This window comes from Anomaloglossus baeobatrachus, chromosome 3 (genome assembly GCF_048569485.1).
Source record: "Anomaloglossus baeobatrachus isolate aAnoBae1 chromosome 3, aAnoBae1.hap1, whole genome shotgun sequence".
Classification (NCBI taxonomy): Eukaryota; Metazoa; Chordata; class Amphibia; order Anura; family Aromobatidae; genus Anomaloglossus; species Anomaloglossus baeobatrachus.
In genome coordinates, this window is record NC_134355.1 from 391,474,454 (window position 1) to 391,499,911 (window position 25,458).

Below are 25,458 nucleotides of genomic sequence, written 5' to 3' on the forward strand. Positions count from 1 at the left end.
AAATGTTTTTCTCTCTAATGGTTCGGTTCCACTTCCATTTTGCACGGATGAGTGCAATCTGATAAAACATCGGATTGTTCTCACTCTAGTGCAAAACTATGGGGCAGTCTCCATCTGTGATTGATTTCTCATTCCATAGCGGCATGTGGAATGAATCGCAGCATGTTGCGTTTGGCAGCGAGTCTCGGTTCACGCACCCCTATACAAGTCTATGGGAGCATGTGGAACATTGCATTTCACTCACATGTAATCTGAGTGCAGTGCGATATACGAAGAGACAGACAGCGGAGGAGATGGGGAGAAAGTGCTTTCTCCGTCTTCTCTGCAGCTGTGATATAATCTCAAGATCGCATCACAGTTGCATAACCTTCGGCTGACACCCGCAGCAGAGGGTTATTAGCATATCGCTTCCGATGCTCTTGCATTGGAAGCTATACGCTAGTGGAATCGTACCCTAAGGGCTCGGTTCCAATTGTGTACAAATAATCACTCCAATACTTGTCCCGAAAAGTGGGATGAGTGTCATCAATTTATAAGTGTATTTGTGGTGTCCCTGAGGTTTCAGTCGCCACAGAGGTACTGCACCTAAGCCAGAGGTGTAGTATTCCATCTCGGGAAATGAGGAGGTCAACACCGGTTCACACAGAAGCATGACACGTAGGCTCAGAAACACCTCATCAGATATGGCAAGGGCGTGATTATACTTGAAGCCAGGCTGGGGGGGTGGAGTCTGAGGACTAGGAACACAGTACTACAAGTGGGAACATTCAGTTGTGGAGTGTGGAGGAGAGACAGAGGAGCAGTAGAAGAGCCAAGAGCCGTGGCCTGGAGCAGGTACTGCTCGGCCCGGGCCCAGACAGAAGGGGTCCTATAAACCGCGGGAGCTAAACTCCCGTGTCCTTGTTCCACATATAATCTACAAGTGGAAGGACTTGGCTGCAACACGTGGACTAGTCCCTAGGCTAGGGTAGTATAACCTACAGGCTTCACTAGCAAAACCAGTGGCTGAGGTGACTGCACGCACCGAAGCTACCACCGCACATGATTTCACTGGAAGGTGACCCTCAAGGACCAAAGGGACAGAGCTTCATGCCACCCCACAGGGTTCACAGGCACTGATACAGGGTTCAGTGAGCGAAGGCACAATGCAGGGAGGAGAAGCAAGCGCAGGAGTCGGCCAGGAAAGGGTACACTTAGAAAGGTGCACCGGACTCGATCTCCAAACTACCTGGGATCGGCTGGAGCCCATCACGGTGAATCGCAGCATTCTAAAGGTGGTCGCTGGTATGTGTGTGACTGGCTACAATGAGTAAACACCTTGAGACTGCACCCCTGTGTCACTCCGTTATTCGTCTGCGCCCGCCATCATAGACTATTACTACCACCACCAACCGCCCTGGGGCCCAGCTCTACCTGTGGAGAGCAACACCATCTAAGCTGCGTCACCATCTGCCCCAGAGGCCCCCATCCAGCAGAGGCGGCACCACCACTTCTGCATACCACAGGTGGCGTCACAAACTACCATCCCCATCATCCAGTTTGATTGACACTGCCGGGGTCATGGAAGCAGGCCAGAACCGCCGCCTGGTAATGAGTCCGATGTGGGTGTGTCATATTCTTTATAGCAGTAATGCAATTTAAATTTCACATATTAAGTGTTTGCATATATCTTATGGGCAGCTTTAGTTTATTTTGTACATAATTGTCATGCACTGTCCAGATCAGCACTCGCAGATAACAGCAATGGCATTGAACCCTGTTCACAGTGTAGAGTCTGACAGGTAATCTTGTTTCTCTCTTGTGCTCAGCTCTGGCGGGCATCAGGTGAGTTGTGTTCATGTCTCCCAGCCATGCAGGAGTAAATCCTTCTCTGAGAGTAAGGTGGCTGATTACCAGCCACAGCTGGTCTCTCCCTATTTAAGGCTGGGGAGTTTGTTAGTAGGTTACCGAAGATATCATCTGTTTATGCTCTTGTGAATATCCCGTGTCCTTGGCGATCCTCTTTAGTGACCTGCGATCTGCTGCTTGTGAAAATGTCCCTTGGTGTACCTTTTGTCCTCCCTTATATTTTATTTCCTTCTGTGCCTTTTCTAGTGGTTTGCAGTGTGAGCGAGTTTCTGTTCAACCCCATATCCGTGTCTTTTGTTATGAGGGGGGTTATTTTAGTGTGTCCTGACCTCTAGGGGTTAGGGGTACGGGGAAGTTAGGTCAGGGCCTGGTGAGGAGACAGTGACACGCTGGGGGCCCAGACCTGGCTACCATCCAGCCTACCTCTGGGAGAAGGGTCAGTGCAGGGATCCCAGTCTGAGGGCCAGTTCAGGTCTCCCCTGCTATCCTGGATCACCCGTGATAATAATACAATCACATCACTTGTCCCTGTTCACACTTGCCTTATTTAGTTAGGAGGTGCTAGTCAATATTTTTTTTTCTGTACAGAAGAGTTTGTGACATCCCAATCAAACACATAGGCATTAATATGGAGTTGGTTCCCCCTTTGTGGGTAAAATGCCTTCCACTCTTCTGGGAAGACTTGTTAGAGTAATTTGTGTGTGGGAATATGTGCCCATTCAACCAGGAAAACATTCAGACACAATCTAATTTATAAAGCAGGAGAGAAGCAAAGTCCTGCACCACCGCAGATTACCTGCAATATCGCTTGCGGTACCGCCTGTGCCTGTGCTCGGGTGGAGAGCCTGGAGGGTCCGACAATCCAAAAGCGGGGTGCTGGTCATAAGACAAAGTCCATTGATGAAGCGTGAGAGTAGAAAGAGACCGCACTCAATCCGCTGTGAAGGATTTCTTTATTCAAACACGTGCAGAGTGGAGGGCTGGAGACACACTGTGAGCTGGCTCCTCAAGAATGGACGACAGCTGTTTCGCCCAAATTGGGCTTCCACAGGTCCACATGTGGAGCCACGGCTACACCCCTTTTAAAGGAGTGCTCACAGATTGCCCCAGACCACATAAAAACAAATAGGAGATTTGTGTATGCATATAAAATACATGTATCCATTTCCATGCATGAATTTACAACAAATTTTAAACATGTAAAAGAACACACTTGAATAAAATGAAGCAATGGGTGATAGACAGGCAGAACTGTCATAGGGACACGGATATCAAACATGTAAAAGAACACACCTGAATAAAATGAAGCAAAGGGTGACAGACAGGCAGAACTATCATAGGAACATCTCCTATTTGTTTTTATGTGGTCTGGGGCAATCTGTGAGCACAACTGTCGTCCATTCTTGAGGAGCCAGCTCACAGTGTGTCTCCAGCCCTCCACTCTGCACGTGTTTGAATAAAGAAATCCTTCACAGCGGATTGAGTGCGGTCTCTTTCTACTCTCACGCTTCATCAATGGACTTTGTCTTATGACCAGCACCCCGCTTTTGGATTGTCGGACCCTCCAGGCTCTCCACCCGAGCACAGGCACAGGCGGTACCGCAAGCGATATTGCAGGTAATCTGCGGTGGTGCAGGACTTTGCTTCTCTCCTGCTTTATTATACTACTTGTTGTTTCCAGTCCCTGTTGCACACCGCTGGGAATTTCCAGGACTTTCCGCGTTTGTTGCGGTTTTTTCAATTACCGCACTGTGATTTAACCTGTGATATGGAGGATATGGAGAGCAGCGGTGGTGTACCGTCCACTACCACGGGCTTATTAGCTGGACGTGCTGATGCTGGCTCCTTCTTTGGAGATTGCAATTTTAAGAAAGACACTGAAGTTTTAGGTGTTAAAACGCTGGAATTCCAGATACAGACTTTGGCGGAAAAAGAAGTTAGATTGTTTTGGACTATTCAATCCCTGCAGTCATATGTCGATTGTGATCGTGTGCCACGTGGACTCCGGGTCATAAAGACTCTTTCTCATTTCCAGGAGGATCCCACGTTTACTGTGCAGTGGGAAAACATTCAGTTAGAGTGTTCTAAAAAATTACTGCATTTAGTATTAGATAAAAACATGGATAATTATGCTGCATTGGTTGCTGAATTAGATACGTTGAAGCATGACACCCAAGCACGGATGTCAGCGGATGATTGGAACACCTTTAGTCAGAGGCTGGATAAACGTTTGGTGACCGTACAGACGGAAATAAAACATAGAAAAAGGGAAAAGTTCCTAAGGGACAAGAAGGATTATGAAAAGAAACAGATTTTTTGTTGGACAAAAGATGGGCCACATAATTATAGACAGAGAGCGCACATAAAAAAACGAGGTAGTGCTGGCTCTAACAGGGGGTACTGGACCACGGACTCGGAATCCAGTGGATCTGAGGACGTGATCTCGGGCCCCTCTGGTATTAACCCCCATGGTGCTGCACCCACCACCCCTTTAGGAAACGGATCCGACGGGGGGGGCAGGAAAAGGCACACGGGGCAGAGGTCGCAAGAGGAAGTCTGTAACTTGGAGGAATTAAGTTTCCAGTCTACTTCTTGTCCCCCTTCCGATGCGATCATCAATCTAACATCTCATACTCTTACTCCAGATATGGTCTCTGTATTAATTAAAGGTTTTAAATATTGCATTCCGGAAAAGTTCGATTTTGCTGAGTTCAAGATTGATCTTTTTAAGGCTATTAGAAAGATCCATCTGCACAAACATTTCCAAATGGCGCCTAATACAGCTCATACAGCGCCTGCTGGACATGTTCCGTGCAGTATAGCTGATTCTCAGACCGGTCTGATAGGGGCTTTTGATTCTGGGATCCTTCAAGACGCTGAGGTGTTGCTCAGCTTGAATGAGCCAAATGTTTCAACTGATATCGTGGGTTCCAGCAATAGTCCAGGTTTGGAAAGGTTTACTAAGGGGATAAAATCGGATTTTTGTCCCCCTACTGTACCTGGAAATTTGATTGATTTATATCAGGAAGCTGTCTTGAAGGATGTCGAGTCATTGTTGTACGCCAGGCCGATCCAGAATCTAAGTCAAAAAGAACAGGCCGCGATATGTATCATGCAGGGTTGGGAGGACACGGTGTTCCGCCAGGCCGATAAGGGGGGCAACGTTGTCCTCCTCCCTAAACATGATTACATCCAGGAATGCAATAGACAACTAATGGACAGATCTACCTATTGTCCTCTTTCTGCAAATCCTATTCAAGATTTTAAAAAATCTTTGGTGCGGTTGCTGGACAAATACGTGGGGCTGGGTTTTCTGTCTCGCTCACAGGCTGAAAAACTAATTCCTCCTTTTCCTACAAAGCCCCACTGGTATTGCATACCAAAGATACATAAGAGCAGGGATAATCCACCTGGTCGCCCAATAGTGGCCGGCATCGGCTCTTTAACTGAGCCTTTGTCGCACTATTTGGACTGGCTGTTAAGACCAATTATGAGTCATATCCCCTCTTATGTCAAGGATAGCAGTGATTTCTTAACACTGCTAAAGGGTATGACATGGCAGGAGGGCTTTGCTTTAACCTCGATTGATGTGGAGAGTCTGTATACCCGCATTCCTCAGAATTTGGGTATACAGACTGTTAGGGATTTGGTGGCGCAGACTGGAAAAGATGCGTTGTTTTGCAGTTTCATTGAGGAAGCCCTTGATTTCGTTTTATCTAAAAACGCTTTCATGGTTTTGGACCGTTGGTACTTGCAGTGCAGGGGTACCGCTATGGGTACCCCTGTCTCTTGTGCCATGGCCAATATTTTTTTGGGCTCCTTTGAAAGCAAATATGTTTTTTCTGACACCAACCCTTTTTTGAAATATATTCGCCATTTTTTGAGGTATGTGGACGACATATTCATAGTGTGGGCTGGCACTGAGGTCCTTTTTGCTGATTTCGTGTCCTATCTTAACACCTGTAACACCATGAATATGTCCTTTACTTCCTCATATGGTGGCGATACTCTCAATTTTTTAGATATTGAGGTTTCTATCAAGGAGGGCGATATTTGTACAAGGTTGTTCAGAAAGCCGACGGCATCAAACTCCCTTCTTCATTATCAAAGTGCCCACCCCCTCCACATTAAGACGGGTTTGCCCTACAGTCAATTCCTGAGAGTACGTAGAGCAAACAGTTCAGAGGAATCTTTTCTTCAACAATCTCAGGAGTTGAAGATTAGATTACATCAAAGAGGTTACCCAAAAAAACTGATTGATTCGGCCTGTGAGAGAGCTAGATCAGACGGCGCCACGTCTGTCCGTAAAAACCGCACCAGAAAATGTGTTGACAAGTTGGGTAGGTTTGTCTTTAATTTTAAATTTGGACCTCTGGAGCATGCCATTAGAACTGCTCTTTGCAGAAATTGGCATATTTTGAAGAATGATCCGGCTTTATCTGACAGGACAATGTCCAACCCTTTGGTATCGTTCAGACGATGCGGCAATTTGCGGGACAGACTTGTGAGGAACAGACTTACCAATTCGACAACTTGGCTAGACAAATGCTGCCCACCAGGGAATTACCGGTGCGGTCAGTGTCGTTTTTGCAGCCAGCATTTAAAAGGTCGCTCCGTACAAGTCGGCCCGCACTTGCACACTGTCCATCAATTCATCTCATGCAAAACCAAGTTTGTGGTCTATGTGGTGCTCTGCCCTTGTGGCAGGTTCTACATAGGCAAGACTATAAGATGCTTATATGTGCGATTCAGGGAACATTATAGTTCAATAACATAAGGGAAAGGTTCTCCCAGATTAATTTCCCATATCCAGGATTGTCATGATGGTGACCCCGACGTTTTGCGTTTTGCCGGCCTCAAAAAGGTCTCCCTCCCTTTGAAGGGGGGCGACCTGCACAAATTGTTGCTACAAGAGGAGGCTAGGTTAATTATTAATTATGGGGCACAGGGCCCGCAAGGTTTAAACGATCTTGTGGATCTATCTGTGTTCCTATGATAGTTCTGCCTGTCTGTCACCCTTTGCTTCATTTTATTCAGGTGTGTTCTTTTACATGTTTGATATCCGTGTCCCTATGACAGTTCTGTCTGTCTATCACCCATTGCTTCATTTTATTCAAGTGTGTTCTTTTACATGTTTAAAATTTGTTGTAAATTCATGCATGGAAATGGATACATGTATTTTATATGCATACACAAATCTCCTATTTGTTTTTATGTGGTCTGGGGCAATCTGTGAGCACTCCTTTAAAAGGGGTGTAGCCGTGGCTCCACATGTGGACCTGTGGAAGCCCAATTTGGGCGAAACAGCTGTCGTCCATTCTTGAGGAGCCAGCTCACAGTGTGTCTCCAGCCCTCCACTCTGCACGTGTTTGAATAAAGAAATCCTTCACAGCGGATTGAGTGCGGTCTCTTTCTACTCTCACGCTTCAACAATCTAATTTATATCCTGTGTATTATTTAGATAGTGATGTTATACAGCTTGCTTGGTAGCATCTTTTTTTTCAGCTGGTAAATGTAACGCTGCCTTTGGTTCAACATAGATGTGAAAATCCACATAGCAGCATAACCTAATCAACTGTCTTATGGTTTTATTGTATATAGTATTTACTTGTACCTATATTGATTGCACTTTATCGATCTCTCAACATTTTTCTCTAAGGCCAAACGCATAAATGTACGTTCAAAGAAGACCATCAGTCTCAAATGTTCCTGGAAATCCTATCAGTGAAAGCAGAATAAACACTCCAAGATCTGTTTTATGCTGAAAAGCCAGAAAAGGTTTTATAAATTGGAGGCACACATCCAATATCCCTTTGCTTTTATGTCAGGTTTCACATTTAAAGTTGAGAGGTTTTTTTTTTTCTCCTAAAGCATTTCTGCATGATGAAAAGGGAACTTATTATTATTACTCATTGTTAACATTGGAAAAATAGGCAAGCTAAGCAACACTCAGTGATCACATAAGGGCCGTACATTTGCCAAGTATAATATTATACAGAAAAAACAAGATGGCCAACAGTAATTGTGCACTACAGCACTAAAAATTCCAAAATGCACTCACTATTAAAATTTGAGATTTTTGGCAATAAATTGCAATTTCTTGAGCTACCCCGCAGGTAGATAGTAATTAAAGGGAACATACCGAAGATCTATCTAAGTTCATAGATTAATATATCTTGTGAAATAAATGAAAAAAAGTCTAATTTATATATAATCTTCCTTTGAAAATTCTTCAAGAGTCCCATAGTACATGAGAATTGAAAAGCTGACTGTTATTTTCCTCCATTAAGGCATTGAAAGGTTTAATACTTCTGTTTGCAATGGATACATAATTGCCACTTTTGCACGCATGGGTTAGGATGGATTGTTATATCGTATGTAGCTATGCATTGGTGTTATATTCACTATTTATGCAACGTATGGCCATTGATATGGCATAAATTGTGATTTTGAACATTTGTGCTTGTTAGCTTCCATGACGCTTATGAGACTAGAGAGCTGTCGGGTCAAAGGGTACATCAAATCAATACATAGTAGTGTCAAAGGAAAAGACAGGAAAATATTCAGTTCTAAATGGTTTTCTGGGAATATAGAGTTTTAACATAAATACAAGCGCCTTACTATTTTTGTAAACATTTCGCCCCAAGCTCCTACTTCAAATATATATATCAGTACATACATAATGTATCGCGGTGAAATATATAGAATATATACAGCACTAGAGCCAATGGACAATGTGGTTCTATGGGATATGGCATTATTATTGTACGCATTCAGCATTTCTCCCATTAAGCAAAGTATGATCTACCATTTGTCATTTTATAAAACTTTTTTTTACATATTTATAAATAGCCATGCCTTTAAACTATAAAATGTCTACTATATTTATATCATATTTATATTTCTTCATTACAGATGCGCACAACTCAGAAAGTCTCGGTGTGGCCAGTGGGTCTTGTTGGCGGGCGACGGTATGAACGTCCAATTGTAGAAAATGGAAAGGTTGTGGGTTGGTACACTGGATGGCGAGCAGATAGACCATTTGCTATTGACATGGCAGGTAAGCTGTATATGGTAAATTATATACATCCACCCACACAAATTCCATGTGAATCTACAAGAATTAAACGGCTCTACATCAATTTTGCTGACTACAGTGTGATCTTTATGAAAGTTGGAGTGCTGAATCTAAAAATCACATTCGTTTCTTCCAGTAACGTCCAGTTTTTCCGCAAAATGCTGTTGACTAAGCAACTCTTACACTAATAACGTAACATTATATATAATTTTACGTTTATTATTTACATATGCTAACTATGCTAAAATAAATTCTGAATATGCAGTCAGTATAACTAATAAGATTACTGTGTATCCCTGTAACACCCTATGATGGACATAGCACGTCATGAGCAGATGTCAGTTTCCACATCATGGTGTACTATGTCATTAATAAACTGTGAAAATACACAGTAACAGCTCTGTGCCGGTAGCAGTCACTGACAGCTGACCGACACAGCTAGACATGCAGGGGCCAATTACAGGGATCTGCTCTCTGATCACTGTGATGTGTCAGTTAATCTGAGTGATCAATCACAGCATGTGATCAGTGGGAGGTACTGAAATAGTAGTACTTCCCCAGACAATCATTGCAGGAGCTCAGTTTAGCTGACAGCTGAGCTATTGTGGTAACTGCCAGGGCAACGGTGTGAGCCGCTCCGGGCTGATTAAGGGCGGCTTTGCACACTACGACATCGCAGGTGTGATGTCGGTGGGGTCAAATTGAAAGTGACGCACATCCGGCATCGCATGCGACATCGTACTGTGTAAAGCCTAGATGATACGATTAACGAGCGCAAAATCGTCGTAATCGTATCATCGCTGCAGCGTCGGCGTAATCCATAATTACGCTGACGCGATGGTCCGATGTTGTTCCTCGTTCCTGCGGCAGCACACATCGCTGTGTGTGAAGCCGCAGGAGCGAGGAACATCTCCTACCGGCGTCACTGCGGCTTTCGTAGGATATGCGGAAGGAAGGAGGTGGGCGGGATGTTTACATCCTGCTCATCTCCGCCCCTCCGCCGCTATTGGCCGCCTGCCGTGTGACGTCGCTATGATGCCGCACGACCCGCCCCTCAGGAAGGAGGCGGGTCGCCGGCCAGAGCGACGGTCGCAGGGCGGGTGAGTGCATGTGAAGCTGGCGTAGCGATAATTTTCGCTACGCCAGCTATCACACGATATCGCACCTGCGACGGGGGCGGAGACTATCGCGTGCGGCATCGCAGCATCGGCTTGCGATGTCGCAACGTGCAAAGCCCGCCTAAGGGTATGTGCCCACGATCAGGATTCGCTGCGTTCAGAACACAACGAGTCCTGACCGGGGGGCTGTGCGTCTATCCGCAGGAGAATGCAGGAGACCGGCAGCTGTCAGTACCCACGATCAGGGTTTTGTGCGCTTCGGTCTCCTGCTTGTGTTCTCCCTACGAAGGACGCAGGGAATGTCACAGCAAACAATTGACATGCTGCGGTCTGGAAAGACGCCCCACAGGTCAGTGTTTGCTGAGGAAAAAACAAGCATAGTGGGCACGGGATTTCTAGTAATCCCGTCCACTATGCTTGTACTGTACACCACAGCGGTTTGGATGCAGCTGATGTTTGCTGCGTCCAAACCGCTGCAAATACTGATCGTGAGCATGCACCCTAAGCCTCCAAATGCCGTGATCAATAGCAATTGCGGATTTTAGAAGATTGTGAGATGGAAGGGGCTCCCTCTCTCACCCCCATCAGCACACCCACAATGAGATCACATGGAGTTGATGGTTGTCATGGCACCCAGAAGTCAAACCATGACCTCCTGGTCTAATACGTATGGTGGCCTATTAAATTCAGCCATAAGCAGATTCTAACAGACATTCTGTCAGTGTAATATGACAGGTGTAATGCATTGCAATACATGTCTATTGCAATGCATGACACTAGTGATCAGAAGAAAAATGTTAAAGTCCCATTGAGAGACTAAGCAAAAGAGTAAAAAAAGTTAACAAAGAAAATGCAAAACTTATTAAAAAAAGTACACCCACAAAATAAAGAACAAAAAAGATTACATAAATAAGAATATATATGTAAATACATAAAGAAAGTAATAAAATACATACGTTTGGTAGTGCTGCCTTCAGAACGACATGATTTATAAAAAGTCACACTAACTCCTACATTGAATACCATAAAAAAAAAGAAAAACCTGGCAAAAACTATGCTTTTTCATTATAATTCCAAAATAAAAGTGGAACAAAATGTAAAAAAGTCTTCCCGTATACTACAAATTACAAACTGTTCTCAGATTTCCTAATAGTTCAGTGTGTTATTAGGTTGATTTCTAAGTGAAAGGTCACTGCTTCAAATCGAGGAGCAGCCATTAAGAAGATTTCTCAAGAAAAGAGAAACAGCATCATCCAATTCATTGATAGTGGTCTCTCGGTCAAGAAAATTTCCAAACTGCATCATGTGAGGGCTACGACAGGTGGAGATATACGAAATGTAGTCCGTCAATCCATTCAAAAGCCAAGAGGTGGACGTCCAGACAAAATCTTAGAGTCCACAAGTTGGATCATCACAAGGTCTATCAATTCTGGCTCAACAAACAGGACGGTGGAGGCAGCTCGTATGCTTCATAATATTGCGATCACAGATGTTTATGCAAGCACTATGCGATGCATGTTATGATGATGCACGGTTCGACGAACAGTTCGTCGATCATAACTTTTATTCAGTAAGGCTCGACGAACCGAATTTTGAAAGCTTCGCTCATCTCTAGATATAAGGTTGTTTCACAGCCAAAGGCATTGGATACTTGACCAGAATAGATGGTGGTCTCAATACTGAGCTATAAGTGAGTATCCTACAAGAGCTGTTACTTCATATATTCGAGTACTATGGGTATGTATAGTTTTCCAGCAGGGCAACAAAAGTCAAATACCGACAGTCCCCTTGAGTTTCACCGTGTAGGCCAAGTGGCACTGTACAGTCACATATATGATATTGTCACATTTACAAGAAATTGTGTACCAACATGCAGTAATTTTCATCTATTTCCCCCTTGTGAAAATGTAAAATCTGGGTCTAAAACAACATTATAGTTATAAAAATGTAATTATTTTTTTCTTCACTGCCCAATGGTATAACATTTTGTGCAGCATATGTGCTGTCAACATACTCACTAGACCGCTAGATGATTATATTTAGACATCTAGTTTGGAAAATGGGGTCACTTATAGGGGTTTGCTGTTCTGACACCTAAGAAGTGTGACATTCCATACAAATCTGTACTCAAATATGGTGCTCTTTCCTTTCTGAGGTTTGCACTATGCCTGGAAAATAGTTTCCAACCACATATGGGTCTCCAGCATCATTTTTGTTGAAAAAAAATCTAATATTACAGTCTCACGGCCCAATATTATAAAATTCTGTGAAACATCAGTGGGTTTAAGATGTTTCACATGTTTTCTTTGAGGTGTTTAGTTTTCAAAATGGTGTCACTTTTGGGGGGTTTCTGCTGTTATGGAACCTAAGCGGCTTTCCAGATGCAACATAGTGTCGAGAATCCATTCCAGAAAATTTTGCACTCCAAAATTCAAATAGCCCCCCCTACCCTTCTGAGCCCTGCCGTGTGCCCAAAGAAGAGTTTCTGACCACATATCACTGTACTCAAAAGCAATTATGTAACAAATTATGTGTTTTATTTTCTTTTGCTACCCTTGTGAAAATGAATAATGGTGTTGCTTAAACAATATTTGTGGCGGAAAAAGTGTAATTTTTAATTTTCATGATCCAATGTTTTAAAATTCTGCGAAGCACCTCTGGATTCAAGATGCTCATCACACTTCAAGATAATTTTCTTGAAAAATGTAGTTTACAAATTGTTTTTTACTAATGGGAGGTTTCCAATGTTTAAGCACATAAAGGGCTTTGTAAACGCAACATGGCGTCCACTATCTATTCAAGCCAATTTTGAACTCTGAAAGTCAAATGGTACTCCTTCCCTTCCCAGTCCTGCCATATGACCAAACAGTATTTTCCAGCATACACCCATACCTCATTTGCCACCTATTTCCAAGAAAAAATCGACCTAATAAGGCAAGTCTTCTCTGCTCAGCCACCACAACCCCTTCATGTAGCTGACCACTGCCCCTCTCCCATAAACTTCCTCCCCACCATCACCGAAGGAGAGCTTGCACGTCTTCTCTCAAAAGCGCACCTCACCACCTGCGCACTTGACCCCATGCCATCCCACCTCCTTCCCAACCTCACCACCATCCTTACTCCAGCCTTAACCCACCTCTTCAACCTATCTTTAACGACTGGAACCTTCCCCTCTGCCTTTAAACATGCAACAGTCACACCTATCCTAAAGAAACCTTCCCTCGATCCAACCTCTACTACCAGCTATCGCCCCATATCACTACTCCCACTTGCCTCAAAACTCCTGGAACAGCATGTCCATGCTGAACTTTCCTCCCACCTCTCCTCTAACGCTCTCTTTGACAACCTACAGTCCGGCTTCCGTCCACATCACTCTACCGAAACTGCCCTGACTAAAATCACAAATGACTTGCTTACTGCCAAAGCGAACAAGCACTTCTCTATACTCCTACTCCTAGACCTGTCCTCAGCCTTCGATACCGTTGACCACTCCCTCCTATTACAGACCCTCTCTTCTCTTGGTGTCAGAGATCTTGCCCTCTCTTGGATCTCTTCATACCTCTCAAATCGCACTTTCAGTGTCTCCCACTCTCACACAACCTCTTCGTCCCACCATCTCTCTGTTGGCGTCCCTCAAGGCTCTGTCCTAGGACCCCTACTTTTCTCTATCTACACATTTGGCCTAGGACAACTCATAAAGTCCCATGGCTTCCAATACCACCTATATGCCGACGACACCCAGATCTACCTCTCTGGCCCAGATGCCACATCTCTGCTGTCCAAAATCCCGAAATGTCTATCTGCTATATCCTCCTTCTTCTCCTCTCGCTTCCTAAAGCTCAATGTGGCCAAAACTGAACTAATCATCTTTCCTCCGTCTCACCTACACTCTCCACCTGATCTATCTATTACAATAAATAACACCACGCTCTCGCCAGTACCCAAAGTTCGCTGCCTCGGAGTGACCTTTGACTCTGCCTTATCCTTCATACCACACATCCAGTCCCTCACCACCTCCTGCTGTCTTCAACTCAAAAATATTTCCAGAATCCGCCCTTTCCTCAATTTGCAATCTACTAAAATGCTAGTGCATGCCCTCATAATCTCCCGCCTCGACTACTGTAACATCCTCCTCTGTGGCCTCCCTGCCAACACGCTCGCCCCTCTCCAGTCCATCCTTAACTCTGCTGCCCGACTTATCCACCTCTCTCCTCAATACCACCCCGCTTCTCCCCTCTGCATGTCCCTCCACTGGCTTCCAATCTTCCACCGTATCCAATTCAAACTTCTAACACTGACCTACAAAGCTGTGCATAATCTTTCCCCTCCGTACATCTCCGAACTACTCTCCCACTACACTCCAACACGTCACCTCCGGTCCTCCCAAGATCTCCTCCTCTCCTCCTCTCTCATTCGCTCCTCACGCAACCGACTCCAAGACTTCTCCCGAGCATCCCCAGTCTCCTGGAACTCGCTGCCTCAACACGTCAGACTATCCCCTACCCTTGCAAACTTCAAACGGAACCTGAAAACTCATCTGTTCAGAAATGCCTACAATCTACAATGAACTCGCTGCCGCCCGACCACCGTGCGGAGCTGCCGCCCGACCACCGTGCGGAGCTGCCGCCCGACCACCGTGCGGAGCTGCCGCCCGACCACCGTGCGGAGCCGCCGCCTGACCTACACCCCACCTATTGTCTCCTCCCCATAATCCTATAGAATGTAAGCCCGCAAGGGTAGGGCCCTCTTCCCTCTGTACTAGTCTGTCTACTGTAACTTGTATACGTATTTTGTATGTAACCCCCTTCTCATGTACAGCACCATGGAATTAATGGTGCTCTATAAATAAATAACAATAATAATAACAATAACAATTTTATATGAGGTATGGGTGTATGCAGTAGAAGTTGATCAACAAATTGTATGGTTTATGGTTTATTTGTTTCTGGGACCCTTGTAAAAATTAAAAATTTGGAGTAAAAGCAACATTTTTGTAGGAAAAATGTAGTTTTCCATTTTCATGTCTCAATGTTGTAAAATTCTGCGAAGCACCAGCAGGTTGAAGGTGCTCACCATACATCTAAATTATTTCCTTAAGGGGTGTCGTTTCCAAAATGGGGTGACTTGTGGGGGTTTCAACAGTTTAGGCACATCAAGGGCTCTGCAGACACAACATGGTGTCCGCTGTCTATTGCAGCCAATTTTGCATTCCAAAAGTCAAATGGTGCTCCTTCCTTTAAGAACCCTACCATGCATCCAAACAGTAATTTCCCATCACATATGGGTTATTGCCATACTCTGGTGAAATTGTACAACAAATTGTATGGTCCATTTTCTCCTCTAACCCTTCTGAAAATGCAAAATCTGGGGCTAAATCAACATTTTTGTGGGAATATTAAAATGTCAATTTTTTTCCTTCCACATTGCCTTAATTTCATGAGGCATTCAGAGACAAGCTCCGCCCCTGACATCACTGCGGGGACAGCGCTGGTCGCTGCTTACCACCGGGTAATCTAAGCGCACTGACAGTGCACGCTGCTCTGTGTTGTTGGATTTCTTGAGCTGAGATGGAAACAGATGCGACATTGTCATTGTGCAGATCGAACAGTGCACAGCAAACAGGGAGAGAGAGCAAGAACACACGAGGGATAGAGCAGCCCCTGAAACGAGCATCATTGATGATGATTCATTTCAGGGAAGAGTCAGAGTCTGGGACAATGACCACGGCCTTTGTCCCCTGTTCTGATGACGCATTGTTTAAGTATCCCAGCATACAGTGTGATTCTCAAATAAAGTGTCATCAGACAGGAATTAGGAGAAAAAAAATCAATAGTAGTGTAGTCAGGGAAGGGTAGAAAATTTTCAATACAGTCCAATTAGAAATTAGTTTAGATTGACGTAGTATATAAATTGGGATCTCTTCAACCTTCATATGACCCCTTTAGAACCCCAGCAGTACGATCAGAATAGCAGCATTTTTTTGCAGGTCAAACAGTTGTTTCCCTGACAGATTAAGTAATTGTGCAGGAAAACAGTAGTAAGACCACCGCAGCTCAGTGCTGCTATGGTTTTCAGCCGCAAAATTGACTGCTGCTTGTGAATGCAACCAAAAAAGTTGAATAGCTAATTGAAGATTTCTTAATGCAACCTAGCAGTGGTTTTGTCCATATCAAACTAATGCCATATGGTTACTAGGTTTGTAACTACCTTTTTTTTTTAGCTATACCCCCAATAGAATAAGCAGCTTCACTTGGAGGGAGAAAGTGAGGTTTTAAACAATGCTCTCCAATGGATATTTTGGAGGAAAAGCACACCCTCAGTTGTAATCATCCCCACTCTTCTTGATTGATCTCCTAATTAGAGATGAACGAACCTCTGAATGCTCTAGTTCGGTTCGGTACATCGACAAACCTCTCAAACCCCATTGAAAAAAATGGGACGCAAACATAAACACATAAAAACACATTATACATGTGCACATACAGTTAATAAACATTGCCATAACACTTACAGGTCCCCGCGATGCGCCCTGCACTCTGTCTCCCGCCGCTTTTCCTTCCGATCATCGCTGCGTCCTCCCAGTAACTAGCACTGATGATAGGACCTATCGTGACGTCAAAATAGCATGTGACCAGTCACGTGTCTATTATCTCATTAGCTACAGACTGGTCACATGGCTAGACGTCATTGCTAGATCCTGTCAGTGCATCTCTCCGGTACGCGTTGCTCCTTTGTGCATGTCCGTGTACCGGCGAGATGCTCTGGCACATGGTCGACTTCCCGTTCCTGCATGGGGCGCTCTTTACAGAGTCAGCCCACATGCAAGGACTTGCACCGGGAATCACGTGATCATAGCACCGTTGCTATGGTAACCCGCCTGTCAGCGGTGACGTCACCGCTTACAGCACGCAGCTGCTGCTCACTCACTGAATGAATTAGACTGCACGGGAGCAGCAGCGTTCTTCCTTCCATTCAGTGCTGTCTGATGTAGCAGAGCTGCATGGGTTGAAAGAGAAAGAAGACAGAAGAGCAGGATCATGGAGGACTGACAGGGAGTAATAAACATGGAGTTTTTTTAACCCTTTATTGGAGATTCTTAATGGCCGGGTCAAACTTGCCTGACATTAAGAATCTCTGGCTTAATGCTAGCTAGTAAAACAAAGCTAGTATTAACTCATTATTACCCAACAAGCCACCCGGCTTCAGGGCTGCTGGAAGAGTTGGATACAGCGCCAGATGATGGCGCTTCTATGAAAGCGCCAATTTCTGGGGCGGCTGTGGACTGCAATTCGCAGCAGAGGGGCCTAGAAAGCTCGGGCCAATCTGTGCTGCGGATTCCAATCCATTGTTGCCTAGTTGTACCTGGCTGGACACAAAAATGAGACAAAGCCTATGTCGATTTTTTTTTTTTTAATTATTTCATGAAATTCATGAAATAATTAAAAAAAGGGCTTCCCTATTTTTTTAGTTCCCAGACAGGTACAAATAGGCAGCTGGGGGTTGGGGGCAGCCGTACCTGCCTGCTGTACCTGGCTAGCATACAAAATTATGGCGAAGCCCACGTCATTTTTTGGGGGGGTAAAAAACTCCTGCATACAGTCCTGGATGGAGTATGCTGAGTCTTGTCATTCTGCAGCTGCTGTCTGCTCTCCTGCAAACATTAGTGAATGGAGCATGCTGAGCCTTGTAGTTCTGCAGCTGCTGTCTGCTCTCCTCCATACAGACAGACAGCAGACAGCAGCTGCAGAACTACAAGTTTTTTACCCCCCAAAAAATTACATGGGCTTCGCCATGTTTTTGTATGCTAGTCAGGTACAGCAGGCAGCTACGGGCTGCCCCCAACCCCCAGCTGCCTATTTGTACCCGGCTGGGAACCAAAAATATAGGGAAGCCCTTTTTTTTTTAATTATTTCATGAAATAATTTTTTTAAAAAAATTACATGGGCTTCGCCCCATTTTTGTGTCCAGCCAGGTACAGCTAGGCAGCTGGGGATTGGAATCCGCAGCTCAGAGTGCCCAAGCTTTCTGGGCACCCCTGCTGCAAATTGCAGTCCGCAGCTGTCCCAGAAAATGGCGCTTTCATCTTCTGGCGCTGTATCCAACTCTTCCAGCTGCCCTGGTGACGGGTGGCTCGCTGGGTAATAATGGGGTTAGGGCTAGCTGTATATTATCAACTGGCCCTAAGCCCAAAATTCATGGTGTCATGCCAATATTAGACATGGCCACCATGAATTTCTAGTACAGATAAAAAACAAACACAACACACAGAAAAAAATATTTTTATTAGAAATAAAACACAACACAATTAGTGACTCCATCTTTATTGAAATAACCCCCCCCCTCCGCAGTAATCCTGCGTCAAGGGTCCTGTGCTGTCTAATCCGGATCCAATATCATCTGATCGGTTTGCTGGAAGGCAAAGCGATCAGATGATGTGTCAGGTTCAAGGGCCTGAATCACATGACACAGCAGCTGATTGTATAAACGGCTTTTATACAATCAGCTGATGCATCAGTGTAAAAAAACCCCCAGAAAGCTACACACTTCTGTGCAGACTCCTGTCTGACAGCATTAGCTGATAGTTGTAAAAAGCTGGCCTCACCGCTCGACGTATAGTATCAGCTGATTCCGTGAGGTGACCGCATCAGCTGATCATCGCCAGGTCTGAGAGAGAGAGAGAAAGAAGAGAGAGAGGATAGAGAAAAGAGAGAGAGAAAATTGAGAGAGAGGAAGAGAGAGAAGAGAGAGAAAAGAGAGAGAGAAAAGAGAGAGAAGAGAGAGAGAAGAGGGAGAAGAGAGAGAAGAGAGAGAAAAGAGAGAGAGAAAAGAGAGAGAGAAAAGAGAGAGAGAAAAGAGAGAGAGAAAAGAGAGAGAGAAGAGAGATAGGAAGAGAGAGGAGAGAGAAGAGAGGGAGAAGAGAGAGAGGAGAGAGAAGAGGGAGAAGAGAGAGAGAGAGAGAGAGGAGAGAGAGGACAAAGAAGAGAGAGATAAGAGAGAGAGGAGAGGGAGAGAAGAGAGAGAGAGGGAAAAAGAGAAAAAGAGAGACTGAGAAAAAGAGAGAGAGAGAAAAAGAGAGAAAGAGAGAGAGAAGAGTGCGAGGGAGAGAGAGAAAGAGAGAGAGAAATAGAGAGAGAGAAATAGAGAGAGAGAAAAAGAGAGAGAGATAAAGAGAGAGGGAAAAAGAGAAAAAGAGAGACTGAGAAAAAGAGAGAGAGAGAGAGAAAAAGAGAGAGAAGGAGAGAGAAAGAGAGAGAGAAAGAGAGAGAGAGAAAGCGAGAGAGAGAGAAAGAGAAAGAGAGAGAGAAAGAGAGAGAGAAAAAGAGAGAGGAGAAAGAGAGAAAGAGAGAAGAGAGAGAGAGAAAGAGAAAGAGAGAAGAGAGAGAGCAATGCAGCCTCATTCCGTGAACTGCTCCGATTTTAGAGGTGTGTCCCGTGGCTCACAGCTGATGTCCGGCTCCTCCCCTCAGTGCATAATTAAATTAAATTATAATTATAAATAAATAATAATTATAATTTAAATTTTTTACTGGGACGGCCAGGACACAAACTCGTAAAGTACTGCTTCTTAGACAGGAGCTCTATCCATTCAGCCACTGCCTCTAATGAGAAACATAGGCAGATTTGGTTATCTTGACTTCTGCATTGCAGAGTGAAGTCTGGTGACAGGGTGGCTTACTTCAGGTGCAACGTGGAGAGGACACAGATCGCTCCCTGTCATCTTCCTGTAGCAGAGCTGACAGTGTTGTGTGGATTACTTCGGACCTGGATTGTTGTTTGGGGATTTTAATAAAAAGGTAAATGAGATGTTTTTTGTCTTTTATTCCAAATAAAAGATTTTTCGCTGTGTGTTTCTTTACTTTCACTTTCAGGTTGATCATGGAAGGTGTTTCGAGGAGACGCTTGTCATGATTAACCTCTTATTACCTCGATTGCCACCGCACCAGGGCAATTCGGGGTGAGCTGGGTGGAGTCCCCGGACTGTCGCATCTAATGGATGCGGCAATTCCGGGCGGCTGCCTGCTGATATTGTTAGGGTGGTGGGCTCCCCATAACGTGGCGCTCCCCATCCTGACAATACCAGCCTCCAGCCGTGTGGCTTTATCTTGGCTGGTATCAAATATGGGTGGAACCGCATTTTTTATTTTTTTATTTATTTATTTATTCTACTGCACGATATAGACCCGCCCACCAGCGGCTGTGGTTGGTTGCAGTGAGACAGCTGTCACTCATCGTGGGGGCGTGTCTGACTGCAACCAGTCATGGGCGCCGGTGGGCGGGGAAAGCACGGAATAACTAATTGAATTATAAAGCGGCAGCCATTTTCATAAGAGGAAATGCCGCTGGAGATTTGTGACAGCCGTGCAGCGAGACGTCCGTGATCGGTGAGTAGGAAAGAGAGAGGGATTGTGCTGCGGACGCAGGACGCATGCAGAAACGAAAGGTGCGCACATAGTCTTACTGTGAAAAGCCACATTTTGTTGCTCAAACCGTTCTCGAACGTAACTCAAACTCCCGAACTTTTAGCAAAAGGCTTGAGTTCGTGGAACGTCTCAAACACCCCCCAAAATCACTTGAACACGAAATTGGTGAACCTCAAACATCGCTCATCTCTAGTCCTAATCAGCAAACAAGACATGAACCAAGAAAGACTGGATTTAATTCCCCCTAAACCTAAACTATGCTAAAACCATGTTTATTCACCACTTCAGCACTATACACTTATGTACCGCTCTCCAATAGACATCTGTATATCAGTGTTATAACTTCACTTTCTCAAAAAAGCTGAGCTATTTCTAGATAATTCTCTCATTTATGACAACTCTTTAAAGTTAAAAAAAACATTACACAAGAGACTTTCTAATTCGAAAACAGTTGGTTAATATTTTGAGGATTTGGGGAAATACTTTTAATCTGACATAATATGAGTTTATATGCTTAGGATGTAGCCTTTAATGTCCTCCTAATTACATATTAGATAGAATACCCATCAATATATTTATGAATACAGTAATCTGTAAAAGAAGAAACATGAGTTTAATCAGTAGGCAGAGAATATAATGGGGAAAATAAACTTAACTATGATGAATAAAAGCTCATAGAATGCAGTCCATGTAACTATAATTATTACATATGTCTGTGGTTGAAATTTTAGCATTTATTGCACTGATCTTTTCAGTACCGTATATAGTAATGTCCAAAAGTTTTGAGACTGACATATATTTTGTTTTTTTTATAAAATTTGCAGCTTCGTTGTTTTTAGATCTTTTAGACAGATGTTTCTGTGGTTACTGAAGTCCAACCCATTGTTGTCTCATCAGTGCTTGGCGTTTATCATAATTTCTGTGTTTTTCTTTGTCCACCTGTCCACCTGCTTTTTAAGGATTAATCACAAGTTCTCAGGGAATCAAGATCTAGGGATTTTCCTTATCATAGACTCAAAATTTCAATGTTTTCTTCATCAAACCACCTTGTTATCACATAACCTTTGACACAAGACTCATGGTACCAATCAACGTTTTCTTCTCTGGACAAACATTCCTCCAGATGTCTTAAAGGGGTGTTACACGCAGCGATATCGCTGGTGAAAGCACCCGCACCCGTCGTTTGTGCGTCACAGGCAAATTGTTGCCTGTGGCGCACAATATTGTTTGGAGCCGTCACATGGACTTACCTGACTAGCGACTTCGCTGTGTCCGGCGAACCGCCTCCTTTCTAAGGGGGCAGTTCATGCGGCGTCACAGCGGCATCACTAAGCGGCCTCCCAATAGAAGCGGAGGGGTGGAGATGAGTGGGACGTAACATCCCACCCACCTCCTCCTTCCTCATTGCCGGCGGCCGCAGGTAAGCTGCAGTTCGTCGTTCCCGAGGTGTCACATGTAGCGATGTGTGCTGCCTCGGGAACAACGAACAACCTGCGTGCTCAACAATCAACGATTTTTTGAAAAGGAATGACGTGTCAACGATGGACGATAAGGTGAGTATTTTCCATCGTTAACGATCGTTCCTTGCTGTTACATCAACTCTCCTTGAACTGCTTCTTGGGGACAGTGTGGCAAGCATCGCACCCTCAGGTTTTATATGAGACACGATGACGGGATGTAGTCAGTCATCCATCATAATGACGGTAGACAACATGGCTATGGCATACCATGTATGGCAGGAAATCCCCACATATTTATTGGCTGTCTAACAGCTGCAAAACATGCTGGGCGGGTATGCAAGCACCAACAATACTTGATCGATTAACGAATGTACTCGAGCACCCCATTCTCGATCAATTAACGAGCATACCCGAGCACCCCGATGCCCAATCAAGTAACTAACGTACCAGAGCACCCCGATGCTCGATGGAGTATAAAGCAGTGCTTAGCACACTTGCTCATCACTAATCTTTGCATAAACTTGGTGCATTTGTAAATAAAAATATAAGAACTTTTGAAATGCATATAATTGTACTTTAGTAACTATAGAAACATCTGACTAAAATATCTAAAAACACTGGAGTAGCTAACTTTGTGAAAGATAAAATTTGTGACCGTGTCAAAACTTTTGGCCACAGCTGCAATATGTATAATATACTAATTTTACGACTGTATTACGTCTGACAGCTGATGAGAAGCAAACATTGGGACATGGGTTATAGTATATAACCCACCAGCTCATTTGTATAATAATGTTCAATGGTATAAACACAAATATACTAATTGTATTTCCTATAATAAACTTCAGGATATTCAACATGTAATACAAAATCATAGTTGTATTTTGAGCAGAATGAAGTGATCGTAGCCGAATGTTTTCAAGACATTGGGTGAAACCTTTCAAGAGCTATCGCAGATATTATGCTGTTTGTATTGAGGTTAGAAGCATGGCTGAGTCCTCATCAGGACGTACTGGATGTGATATTTGGGTGCACTTGACACAGCTTATAACCGTGCGTTGAAACGTTCAAATGCCAAATAGTCATTGGCTGTTAGCAGATGTTCATATGAAAAAAAAAAGTTCTTAGTATAATGAGCTTTGACATACTTCTATTTGCCTATTGTGTAAATTTCATCTTTTTATTCTCTTTGCTTTTTTTTTAGCATTTAACTTTAGCATCGCAATGGCACATTATCATTTAGCTGCATGTGCTGTCATATGTATACAATGCAGAAGAATTCTATTTATATGTAAAGCAAATGCCACACATCCAGGCAGGTGATATACCCAGTGGGCTGCTGTCTGCAAATGCTATGTGGTCAAGACCCCCTTGTTGTCTAAGCTGATTGCATTGTTTTCTCTGGCAGAACATGGCAGCCATCATTTCAAATTGCAGCTTACTCTATGTAGATTGCTTGACATGCAGTTACTTCATTATACGGTATTGTAGTCTCTACACCGGCTGTATGAGATTATACACCTTTATGGTTCTGTTCAGAATTAATGCTGTGAGACAAGTGATTTGCTAGTAAAGCACTTTACATGTCTGTCTTATTTAAGTTAAGTAGAAGCCTTGAGGCAAGAAGATAGGAGAAGTCTAATATACAGCCTCTGTAGACCTGTCATTATTGGATAATACAGATGTCCTACCTTAATTATCAAAAACCAAATACAGTATGACCGGATTGAGTTCAATAAATATAAATGGAAAAAAACTCAAATTCCAATTAAAATAACTATCTTTATTGATATATGTTAAAAATGAACAGAACACCCAGTGATATTACACACTTCGGGTCACATGAGAGGGGGAGCTGAAATATATGGGGTCCCTACAATTCCCTAGTGGGGACCTTGCTCGAACCTGCCAACGGAGGGTTTGACACCGTAACTGTTTTGGGCGCCCCCGTTCCACGTCGGCTAGCCCTCACTAGGCCCTAAGTAATTAGTGAATTAAATATTAATTACACTCCTGATGGCCACACAATAATAATCATGCATACAAAGTATTAATAACTTTCAATATCTGTCAGACTGCAAAATACTTCCAGAACTTGTAAGGATAATTTTCAAAATATCAGGCTATAAGTTGCTTCCAAGGGATTGAAAACAACTGATACAGGACAAAATAGGGGAATCACATCTGAAAACAATGTGCACCATCACATCACACAATTGTTTAGCGCCCCCTCCTGTCCTGATATATTGTGGCCATCATGCATGGAAAAACTTCATCCACAGATAAATATATCCTCTCTCAATAGACACTGCATAGCCCCAATCCGGGCAAGTGCATGCAAACCAATGCAGCGTCTAAAGACAATTAAAAAGCCAAGCATATAAGGTGAACAAGATACACCAAGAGGAAGGAAAAATGGTTACTTCCCTTTAGATAATGCTTTGTATCGCCTCGACGCGTTTCCCCTACCAGGATACTAGGATCATCAGGAGGCTGAAAAATCATGAATATAAGATGTAGATGGAGAGGTGATCCATGGCTGTGGAATTGGAATTTGAGGTTTCTACCTTAATTATCCCAAGATACAGTAAGTGGCATGAGGTGACAATTTTTTATTTTTATTTTTTTAATCTTTGATATTGTTGGGAAATAGATATGCTATATATTTGGCCACCCCGTGGTAGTAAAGTGAATGGGCAGGTAAAAATTTTGCAGGCTTGTTTAAAAATATATAAAGGCCCGACCATAGTACAACTTAAAAACAAGGTGAATAATACGATCAGTCTAGAGATAGGAGTGTATTTAAAAAGGAAGGCCTTGGGTAAATGTTATAATATTTGGCAGTCATGGTTGGACACACTAGGTCTCCCCTCCAGTGTTTTGGTTCAGGATGGTATAATGGACCGATTCTTATTATTCATGCATAATGTCACGCTGAAGCACTGAAGCTGGGGATGCAGCTTCACTGTGCAGTGCACAGACAAGTCCACTAGAGGGCGAAAAAGTAGACAATCAGTCTGGGTCAAGCCGGGATGTCAAGTCTGTACCGAGGGAGACTCAAACCAATGTCAGTAAACAGAGCCGAGGTTGGATACCGGAAGATCAGCTAAACAAAGGGGAAAACCAAAGGGTGCAGGGAACAGGAGGACAGACTGGAGGATGGAGAGATAGATTACAAGACAGGAAGCAGGGATGGTGGAGACAAGGACAGGCTGGGGAAACACAGGTCAGGTTGGGACAGGGGGAAAATGGAGGTCAGATCGGGTCAGGGGAAGAACGAAGCTCAGGACGGGTCAGGGGAAGAACGGAGGTCAGAACGGGCAGGAGGGAAGGAGGTCAGAACCGGGTAGCAGGGCACAGAACAAAGGTCACTCACAGGAAGTATCACGCAGCAGAGCCGGAAATATTACTAGTGATGTTTCTGAGGTGCAGCGCCAAGATATAGTGGCCTGTCCTCCGGAATAAGGCAGTGTAGAATTAACCCCTCACATGACCAGAGACCTAGAAGATAGGAATCTGCCATGGCTCAGCGG

General features: G+C 44.0%; 1 protein-coding gene across 1 annotated transcript in view; it reads left to right on the forward strand.

Annotated features, from left to right (window-relative positions):
* B3GAT2 (beta-1,3-glucuronyltransferase 2) overlaps positions 1–25,458 on the forward strand; it is a 310,877-nt gene that overhangs the window by 183,339 nt on the left and 102,080 nt on the right. The window contains exon 2 of the mRNA XM_075340238.1: positions 8,764–8,908. Coding sequence (XP_075196353.1) covers positions 8,764–8,908 — 145 coding nt within the window. The remainder of the gene's footprint in view (positions 1–8,763; positions 8,909–25,458) is intronic.